A 10,569-nucleotide genomic window follows, 5' to 3' on the forward strand; every position below is an offset into this window, starting at 1 on the left:
GCCGTTGTTAAATGCTTCATTGCATTACCATGTTAAAAGCTTTATTGCAATCAATAATGCAAGCATTTATTACTTTATATATGCCTGTACTAAAGCTTCCATCGTTGTAAACAGAAAAATATAGCTCAGTTCGAAAAAAAAACTGTAAAACACTTTTAGAAACAGAACCATTCAAAACAAAAGAAAAACAAACCAAAATTTTCATGGATTGCTGCGGAGCACTTAGATTATCATGCTCAGATGTTACTGTTTGAAAATCTATATTATTTATGACTTTTTGGGTTTCTGGTTGGGACATAAAAACAATCAGATGCTGAGGGAACAAACATTATGTGGGGTATTGGTTTCCTTATTTAACATAACGTCCCGAATTCATAGAAGGAAGGATTAAAGCGCTGTTTGTATTGTTTCTTATTTATTGTATTCTAGGTAGAAGTGAGCACGTATGAAACAAAAAAAAACAGAATCAACACAGACGAATTTATATTCGAGAGTAACATAACTGATGGCATTCAGACCCCAGCACATTTTTTAGAGTTGCTGAAAACACAACTCAATAAGGCACGAGCTAAGTATACGTTACTTTATATTGCACATTTTTGCAGGTGCAAAATACATGGTATCGTAGCACACAACGTTAGCGCGTCCGAGCTTCATCGTGGTTGAGTTTCAGCAGTCTAGGTTCAATTCCCGAAATACAATAAAAAACATCAAAGTGAGAGTATCGGAAGATAAAAATAGATAGAAAAATGAAAAACATACTTTTTTTTCTTTTTTGACATGATGCATTAAGGACAAGGTATTTGGAGTACATTGCTCGAAATTTCTAGAGCACCGTTTTTTAGAACCGTTGAACGGATTTGGATGAAAATGCATCACGCTGTTGGCAACCACCAAACAATTAGCGTGATGCATTTTCATCCAAATCCGTTCAACGGTTCTAAAAAACGGTGCTCTAGAAATATTGAGCAATGTACTTCAAATACCTTGTCCTTAAGTATGCATTCCATACGATTTGATTGCATTAGCTATAAGGTACAAGCATTTTATATGCTTTAGCAATCACCACAGTAAAGCTTGCTTTAAATTAACAATAGTAGCGCCACTTTCGACTTTAAACCTACTTTAATGCTGCCTATATGACAAAACAACTTTATATCGCATGTCATATAATACACTATAAAACAAAATTAATGCTCTATATACAGCGTCATGGTTACTTGGGAAAATTTGAGCAAAATCGAGAGAGAGGGAGAGAGAGAGAGAGAGAGAGAGAGAGGTTCAATCCTTTGTTTTTCGTAGGATGAAAATGGGAGCCACATGCTTATCCCAAGTAACCATGACGCTGTATATAGAGCATTAATTTTGCTTTATAGTGTATTATATGACATGCGATATAAAGTTGTTTTGTCATATAGGCAGCATTAAAGTAGGTTTAAAGTCGAAAGTGGCGCTACTATTGTTAATTTAAAGCAAGCTTTACTGTGGTGATTGCTAAAGCATATAAAATGCTTGTACCTTATAGCTAATGCAATCAAATCGTATGGAATGCATACTTAATGCATCATGTCAAAAAAGAAAAAAAAGTATGTTTTTCATTTTTCTATCTATTTTTATCTTCCGATACTCTCACTTTGATGTTTTTTATTGTATTTCGGGAATTGAACCTAGACTGCTGAAACTCAACCACGATGAAGCTCGGACGCGCTAACGTTGTGTGCTACGATACCATGTATTTTGCACCTGCAAAAATGTGCAATATAAAGTAACGTATACTTAGCTCGTGCCTTATTGAGTTGTGTTTTCAGCAACTCTAAAAAATGTGCTGGGGTCTGAATGCCATCAGTTATGTTACTCTCGAATATAAATTCGTCTGTGTTGATTCTGTTTTTTTTTGTTTCATACGTGCTCACTTCTACCTAGAATACAATAAATAAGAAACAATACAAACAGCGCTTTAATCCTTCCTTCTATGAATTCGGGACGTTATGTTAAATAAGGAAACCAATACCCCACATAATGTTTGTTCCCTCAGCATCTGATTGTTTTTATGTCCCAACCAGAAACCCAAAAAGTCATAAATAATATAGATTTTCAAACAGTAACATCTGAGCATGATAATCTAAGTGCTCCGCAGCAATCCATGAAAATTTTGGTTTGTTTTTCTTTTGTTTTGAATGGTTCTGTTTCTAAAAGTGTTTTACAGTTTTTTTTTCGAACTGAGCTATATTTTTCTGTTTACAACGATGGAAGCTTTAGTACAGGCATATATAAAGTAATAAATGCTTGCATTATTGATTGCAATAAAGCTTTTAACATGGTAATGCAATGAAGCATTTAACAACGGCTCTATAGAACTGTACAGAACTGTCAAAATCTTGTAATGCTTCAATGCTTTCATAATGTAGATTAAACGCTTCATTACTTGACAGATGTAAAATAAAAGTTATGTTGCATTAGCTAAACTATAATACGATTGAATTAATGTTATGATATAATGCTTGTGGTTACTTGGGATAATAAGGGAACCAATATCCTATGTATGTATGTTCCAGCATAACTCTGGAATGTCACAACGCTGTTTGTTTTGTTTCTTATTTTTGTATTTTTTGTTAGAAGTGAGCACCCATGAAAACAAAAAGAACGGAATCAATCGGTACCGTAATCGCTTGTTTTCGACTAGGATGAATATGGGAGCGCGAGATTACTGATGGCACACATACCCTACATACAAACATACATATATTGACTTTTATAGATATAGATTTAACCCTCTAATGGATATCTGGGATCAACTTTGGATCAACTTTGGAGTAATGGAAAACTAGTTGGGCATAACATATTGACTTTATTTTTTCAATATCTGCAAACTAGACCTAGTTCTATCATTTAAGCAAAAATAAAGTTGATTTCATGGCATACTTTGATTTTTATTCCATGTCAAAGTAGAAACGGTCGATTTAGTATAACTGGGGTCCATTTGGACCCCAAATTGAATTCCCTATATCTCTGATGTTTTAGAATATTCATGTCTTCGACAAATTTGTTCGACAGGTCATATACCATCTGGCAGTGATTTGGTTAATTCGAAATTTCCTCACTAGATGGCGCTATTTGGCATAAACAATTTGCATCCTTTGACAGATACGTATTTCGACCTCAACTGTAGGGTCGTCTTAAGTGTCTTGTACTTGACTCGACAAGTACAAGACACTGAAGACGACCTTACAGTTGAGGTCGAAATACGTATCTGTCAAAGGATGCAAATTCTTAGTGGAATTCAAAGGAACAATATTTAACGCGATTTTCTTTTTACTTACAGTATTCCCCTAACAAGCCCAGGTTAATAATCATAAACAATTTAGTACTAAATTTATTACTAAATTATTACTTAATAAAATGTCTTTAAACGAAATTATCGGAGGATCTAGAGCTTGTAGAAACGTCACGTCTTCGGGCAAGATGACGGCGTTAGAAAGATGACGCTCTCGAGAAAGTTGATGTGTTTGTCAATTACTTCCAGATGATGGGTCGTTTGATTTGAAACTCCACACATAGGTGGCGCTAGTGAGCATGCAAACTTTACATGTCATATATCTCAAGATCCTGAGCATATAGAAAGATGGTGTGTTCGGCAATGTTGTTTCATAGGTCAAGAACTTACAGATGATGCAAAATTTGATTCGGAAATCCACACATAGGTGGCGCTACTGAGTATGCAAATTTTATACTTCAAATATCCCAGGGTCCTAATAACTCTCTTACCGTCTCTACTATCTTCAGCAAAGATGTTTGGTAAGTCAAGAATGTACAGATCATGGACCGTTTGACTCGAGCCTCTGTCACTAGATGACGCTAGTGAGCATACTAATTTTGAAACATTTTTACATCAGGATTCAGATTATTTAGTATACTGGAGAAGCAATAAATGGGGTTACATGCATGACGTGTGGAAAAGGGTGTAAGTACCGTAAACATTATTGGAATCCTGCATATAGACGGATGATGATGAATATCTTTGCAGCTTTAATCCCCGCACAATTGAAATTGGACTGGCAGCATTATTGATAGTTTATTAGTTTATTGAAGTTTATTAATTATTTTGTTCTTCGACACACTCTTCCGAAAACTTGCGCAGTCTTTGAATTTCATCGTCGAAAACTGTTTGAAGCTCATCCAAGCAATTCGTGTACTGTGACTGTTTTTCTCTGAGATCAATTATGAATGTACGAATGATGTCGTCAAAGTCCGGAATGTCGTCCGTTATATCGATTTTCAATTTGCTGATGGTGTCCGCCAGCGATTCCGGTCTAGAGATGATATTGCTCGGCTTGAAGAATACCTCGAAAATACTATACTTCTGGATTTTAGCCTCGCTTACAGAGAATTGTTCGTACATTTCAGCAACGTCCTTATCGATGGAGTCATCCAGCTTCTTGATGCATTCGCTGTACTTGTTGCCAGCCCAACCCGTGATACTCATTAGACCCCAAATGTTATTTTCGAAACACCAATCCTCGATAGTGTTGCCATAGTTGAGTAAGTTCAGTTCCGCGTCCATCACCACCTTAAGAGAGTTTGTCTTCAGCGTCAATGTTTGATTGTAGAAAGAGTTCAGCTCTCCCAAGGCCTTTTGCTTTGATTCGTACAGTTTGTTGATCGTGATATCATGCGCGCTCTGATAGTCGGGCAAAATTTCACGGAGCTTGTCGACAGCGTCTAAAGCAATGTGGCGCACTTCAGAGTATTGCGCATTCTAAACGAGATGATAGAAGAAAAATCTGATTATCCACACGTACTTCTGGCGGTGTTGTGATACTTACGGCAACAGCCAATAAACCAAGGAAAAGCAAAGTTTTCATGATGATGTTTGTCAGAAGTATACGCCTGAAATGATGCTATTCATGATTTGTTCCGGATTTTATAGAACGAATTCAGTCGAGATATTAATCTAATCTGGTTATCAATAAATTCAAGAAGTGGGTCCGGTTGACACATGAAATGATATTCAGCGATACTGCATAATCCCTACTTTTTCATTGAGAGGTAGTTTAATTCGCCGATTACCATTTTGGTACACACAATTAGATAAGATGAAATGCAAAGCTGATATCCGAGTTTTTTCCAATATAAAAGACCCAAGAAAGGGTTTATGGCACATAAATCTGCGTATTCTACTCGGCGATTGTTCATTATGAAACTGTTACAAGTTGTTTTGGTATTACTTTTCGTGGCAGTTATTGTAAGTAGAAGGTCTACGTTCGATTCGAATTTGAATAACGACATCGATCATAATTTTATTCTAGACCGCGCAGGTCCCGCATAAAAGACAGAGCTCACTAAATGTGCTAGCTCAGGTGCAATCAGCAATTCCTAGCAAACGGAGCAGATCCAACCAGCAGACCGCCGAAGATGTGCTCAATAATTTCTACCGCAACGTTCTGACAACACAAACTGAGGCTGTTCAGAAGGTATTGGACATCGAAGCCGAATTGACGGCCTTTGGCGAAAGCATCGAATACTGGTGTTGGCAAAACAACGTCTTAGCGCTGGAAAGCACCGTAAAGTGGATTGGACTGGGTTACAGCGTGTGTTTGGACAAGCTGGACACATCGGTCGCCGAATTACTTGCTGAAGTAAACAGTCGTAATCATGATCAAGAGGGGGATCTAAGTCAGTACCATGTATTCGCGCTCTTCCGGAAAAGGAACATCATCAGCAATCCAGAAGCCATCGGAAACAATATTGCTTCGATCGACTTTGATATCACAAAGGACATCCCGGAGCTTGACGGCGAACTGTCTGCTTTTGAAAACGATTTGAACGAGATACTTACTGCCTATTCTGAATGTTTGACTCAAAAGTTTACCTCTCGACAGGGGGACTTTGATAATATTCTGATGACCTCTAAATTATGTGCAGATATTGACTGAAAACGCTAAAGACCAATATCACAGAAACTTTCAAAGTAAAACATGTTGTAAGCATTCAATAAAGCACTTTTTTGGCAAAACTTTAAAACTTATGGATATTGGATAGATTTCTGACACTATGTCGATTGCAACAATTAGCCGTGAAGTTTCTTGAAACCAATAGCTGTATTCCATTTACGTTCTGCCTCCACTTCGCTACGCCTCCCGTATGCTGATATTGCTGATTTGAAACTCGGAAGCTCATGAGATGGGGCAATCTACAGAGTTGTTTCTTTTGATACACATGCCTGTGGCAAACTTGCTGCCAGCTTGCTTTATTTCGTTGTTGAGGCTGCGTCGCCATGAGTCTTTGGGCGCTAGGGCTCCCATCTACACAGCACATTGGTCGGGCTCCATACAAAGGAGCGGCCAAAACTCCCAAAAAACAAAATTGATAATTTTAAACTTTATTTCACCTTATAACAAAGTTGATGTACTGTACTTTTATGATTATTAATTAAAAGAATACTAGCTTTTGTATTTCAATGACGTTTTTACTGCCAAAGTGGCCTAAGTCATAAAATTGAAAAATGAATTATTCGAAAAAAGTAAAATAATAATATTTTGAGAATGGAATATATGTTTTAAGTTATCCAGCATATGAAAGCTTGTTATTGGACTGTTTGAATGCACGTATGATGCAAAATTAATATGACACAAAACTTTTCAAATTTTCATATATTGTACCTTAGAAATTTTAGGAATTTTTAAGTTAAAAAACGGTTCGTGTCGTCACGTGTCGCCGCAATTTCGAACAGTACATCTTAAACATCATGCTTAGAGCTGCCTAAAAACGTTCAAATATTTTGCAGAAATTTGCAGTTTTTCAAATTAGAGCTTTTTAAAAAAGTCATGTTTTTTCATATATTTTACGTTATTTTTCCATTTTTTACTGAAATAAAATTTATCTTTCCACATTTTTCACACGTTTTGAACAAACTTGATTGGATTTGATCGAAAGATGATCATTTATTTAAATCCGAATTGATTTTCTAACAAAAAACGCAAAAAATATGGAGTTTACTGATTTTCACTGTTTTTGAAATTATTGAAATTACGTAATTTTTGAATACCCCTTTTTAAACACTAAAAACACTATATACCATATCTGGGCAACCTATAACTTCGATTAAACACATAAAAAGAGTTTTGGCCGAACTTTATCTTTTTCCGACCATTGTGCACAGCTTAGAAAATCAGGACAATTCATGTATTTCCTCGAAAATGAGTAAAACTCATCGGATTTGTTAAGAATTTTTTGCCAAATTTAGGCCAAAATCAGGACATCTTCTTCTTCTTCTTCTTGGCGTAATGTCCTCACTGGGACAAAGCCTGCTTCTCAGCTTAGTGTTCTATGAGCACTTCCACAGTTATTAACTGAGAGCTTCCTCTGCCAATGACCATTTTGCATGCGTATATCGTGTGGCAGGCACGAAGATACTCTATGCCCAAGGAAGTCAAGGAAATTTCCTTTACGAAAAGATCCTGGACCGACCGGGAATCGAACCCGTCACCCTCAGCATGGTCATGCTGAATACCCGTGCGTTTACCGCCTCGGCTATATGGGCCCTAAAAATCAGGACATGTCCTGCTTAATAAGGACGGATGGTAACACCAGGCCTGCCACTACTGCGATGTGCTAGTGGGTTCCAATCTAACGCTTGCTTTCATATTTCGTTCCCACTTCTACGTGGAGTGTGGCCGACCCACCTCCACTTTTGCTCCCGATTTTCTGTCGCTATTGACTTTTAATTACATGAACGATGGAGCTCTCTGGTGTAAAAATAACACTGTAGCAGGCCTGCTGTATTAGAATGCAAGATCTAGTCGTAATCTATCATCTATGGAAGGAAACTTAGAGGATGACCAAGAGTTATATGCATAATAACCAAAAAGATGGGCCAAAACTAGTAGATTGAACCTTTGTTTTTCGTAGGATGAAAATGGGAGCCACATGCTTAATAAGGGAACCAATACCCTATGTATGTATGTTCCAGCATAACTCTGGAATGTCACAACCAATTTCAATCAAATTTGGTATACACATTTGTTAGATTAAGGGGGTGGTTATAAGGGTATTGGAATTCAAGATGGCGGCTCAGGTTCCAAGATGGCGGCCAAAACGTCAGAAGGCACTCTATTGACCGGTAAATCTTTTACGGATACTATACAATATGGGTATCTATCGATCGGGCTTGAAAAGTAGAAGTCAAGAGCTATGAGCTATGATACTATGCAATGTAGGTATCTATCGATCGGGCTTGATGAGTAAACAACTATTTCAAGTTTATACACGACAGAAAGGCTTTAAATTATTGTTCTAGGTTTCAAAACTGTATTTTATGGAGGCATGTCTTATGATGTATTTTTCAAAAAAGGGTGACACCTAATCCCCTGGTGAGCAAATGGTTCATTTAAAGAAAAAATAACTTATTTGACACATTCTATCATTGAATATGATAAAATTCCAAGGAAATAGAGGCGATCAAACCTCCCCATGTCACTGCTGTGTATACTAAGCTGCAATAATTAAAGTATTTTTATTTCAACCTTATTCGGATAAATACGTTTGATAGTATTTTATTTAACCTTTTTGCTGTAAAAAATTGACACGATTTGGATCAATTTTTCGGAATCGCCTAAAAGATTTCTGATGGATTGAAAACAAACCATCAGCTTAAAAAAATGATGTAAAATACTATCTATCGTAATCACTTGTGGCCAAAACATAGTCGTTTGTCCAGGAGTTGTTTTTGAAAAAAATATGCTAGAAGAAAGCTGTTTTTGATTCCATAAAAAAAGGGGGAACAAGTCTTCCCAGGGATCAAGTCTGCTCAGTCTCCCCTACATTCATTGAGCTCCATCTTCGAGGTGGGACTTTTTCGCTCTTCTAATTAAATTGATGTCGTTATTAACATTCGTATCGATTGTAAACGAAAGGTCAGAACAACTTGTAACAGTTTTATTTTGAACTGTCGACGTACAGAATACGCAGGTTTATGTATCATAAATCATTCCTTGAGTCGTTTCGAAATAACCCGAAGGTGAATTTTGTATTTCATCTTATCTCATGTTTCTTAATTGTGTGTATCAAAATAGTAATATAGGTCAGTAAAATTTCTTGTCAGATAAAAAGTATTGATTATAGAGTGTTGTTGGATACCATGTACAAACGTCAATCGAACTCACTTCTTGGATTTATTGATAATCAGATTAGATTAATAGCTGGAATAATTTTGTTCTATAAAACCCGGAACACTCGACGAGTTATTTCATTTCGCAAACCGTACAGTAGTCGCGCGCGCATACATTTGACAATCCTTCATCATGAAAATTTTACTGTTTCTTGGTTTATTGGCTTTTGCCGTAAGTATAACTTCGCATTCAGAATAAAGTTCGATCTGATATTAAACAATCTCATACATGAATCTCTTTTAGAATGCGCAATACTCTGAACTGCGCCACATTACTTTAGACGCTGTCGAGAAGGTCCGTGAAGTTTTGCCCGACTATCAGAACGCGCAAGATGTCACGATCAACAAGCTATACGAATCAAAGCGAAAGGCCTTGGGCGAGCTGAACTCTTTCTACAATCAAACGTTGGACCTGAAGGCGAACTCTCTGAAGTCACTGATGAACGCCGAACTGGACATTCTCAGCTATGGTGACAGTATCGAGGTTTGGTGTTGGGAGAACAACATTCCGAGCCTACAGGGTGACATGGGCTGGGCGGGTAACAAGTACAGCGAATGCATTAAGCAGCTGGATGACTCCATCGAGAAGGACGTTGCTGAAATCTATGGACAATTCACCGAAAGTGAAGCTAAAATCCAGAAGTATAAGCTGCTCCAGGTATTTTTCAAGCCGAGCAATATCATCTCTAGACCGGAACCGATGGCGGACACCATCAGCAAATTGAAGATCGATATAACGAACGACATCCCGCACTTTGAAGACATCATTATCAGATTCGTAGAAGATCTACACGCTAAGCAGTTTGAGTACACGTGTTGCTTAAACGATCTTCTAAAGGAATTCAACAATAAAATGGAAACTCTGAGGTCTCGTTCGGAAATATGTCTCAAGTCACAGAAGATATAAGATAGTTTTATTGAAAATGTCTGTTTCATACAAAGGTTAATAAACGATCAAAATTATCTCTGGTAGTCCAATATAAATGTGTGATGATATTCTGTGAAAGAGTGTATTGGTGTGAGTATGAAGATTTTCTCATACTATCATGAATAATGCCACCTTTTTCGTGGTGGCGCCACCAATAGTGACTCCTGATTTTCAGCAGTATTGTTAGTGTTTTTGATAAAGTTGTCTTCGGTTTTGTCTTCGCTGATTGTGGACGATGATCTGGGAGGCTTGCGGGTTTTACCGGGATTTTACGCCTTTTGTGGGATATTACGGCTTGGCAAAACTAGTGTCGCTCCCCTTGGTGATGATCACTGGCGTGCGCAGCATTTCCCCCCTTTTCGATAATCTTTCGATAACGATAACCAAACGATTAATCAATGCGAAGATCAACATAGCTTAGATGATTTTGCGATAAATCTAGTTACCCTAGTGACGACATCAACAACGGTTCAGA

The 10,569-nt window shown here is 37.3% G+C and overlaps 3 protein-coding genes across 3 annotated transcripts; 2 read left to right on the plus strand and 1 right to left on the minus strand.

Moving 5' to 3' along the window:
* Positions 1 to 4,059: 4,059 nt before the first annotated feature.
* On the minus strand, positions 4,060 to 4,966 carry LOC134287007 (uncharacterized). Its single transcript, XM_062848719.1, has 2 exons — positions 4,824 to 4,966; positions 4,060 to 4,756 (listed from the first exon to the last, which is right to left on the minus strand). The coding sequence occupies exons 1-2, from the start codon at positions 4,860 to 4,862 to the stop codon at positions 4,094 to 4,096; spliced, it is 702 nt and encodes a 233-aa protein (XP_062704703.1). The 5' UTR covers positions 4,863 to 4,966; the 3' UTR covers positions 4,060 to 4,093.
* Positions 4,967 to 5,138: 172 nt separating this feature from the next.
* Positions 5,139 to 6,008, plus strand: LOC134283959 (uncharacterized). The gene is made up of 2 exons (XM_062848720.1): positions 5,139 to 5,242; positions 5,307 to 6,008. Exons 1-2 carry the CDS (start codon positions 5,153 to 5,155, stop codon positions 5,931 to 5,933), a joined length of 717 nt encoding a protein of 238 aa, XP_062704704.1. The 5' UTR covers positions 5,139 to 5,152; the 3' UTR covers positions 5,934 to 6,008.
* Positions 6,009 to 9,230: 3,222 nt separating this feature from the next.
* On the plus strand, positions 9,231 to 10,073 carry LOC134286346 (uncharacterized). Its single transcript, XM_062847955.1, has 2 exons — positions 9,231 to 9,338; positions 9,411 to 10,073. Exons 1-2 carry the CDS (start codon positions 9,300 to 9,302, stop codon positions 10,071 to 10,073), a joined length of 702 nt encoding a protein of 233 aa, XP_062703939.1. The 5' UTR covers positions 9,231 to 9,299.
* Positions 10,074 to 10,569: the final 496 nt, after the last annotated feature.

Source organism: Aedes albopictus, chromosome 2 (assembly GCF_035046485.1).
Source record: "Aedes albopictus strain Foshan chromosome 2, AalbF5, whole genome shotgun sequence".
NCBI classification, from domain to species: domain Eukaryota; kingdom Metazoa; phylum Arthropoda; class Insecta; order Diptera; family Culicidae; genus Aedes; species Aedes albopictus.

Bases quoted from the DNA above. Each gene is read 5' to 3' on its own strand.
- LOC134287007 (XM_062848719.1), bottom strand. From the start codon at position 4,862: ATGAAAACTTTGCTTTTCCTTGGTTTATTGGCTGTTGCC. The intron at 4,757-4,823 runs GTAAGTATCACA...CATCTCGTTTAG, and splicing joins TTGGTTTATTGGCTGTTGCC to AATGCGCAATACTCTGAAGT.
- LOC134283959 (XM_062848720.1), top strand. From the start codon at position 5,153: ATGGCACATAAATCTGCGTATTCTACTCGGCGATTGTTCATTATGAAA. The intron at 5,243-5,306 runs GTAAGTAGAAGG...ATTTTATTCTAG, and splicing joins TACTTTTCGTGGCAGTTATT to ACCGCGCAGGTCCCGCATAA.
- LOC134286346 (XM_062847955.1), top strand. From the start codon at position 9,300: ATGAAAATTTTACTGTTTCTTGGTTTATTGGCTTTTGCC. The intron at 9,339-9,410 runs GTAAGTATAACT...AATCTCTTTTAG, and splicing joins TTGGTTTATTGGCTTTTGCC to AATGCGCAATACTCTGAACT.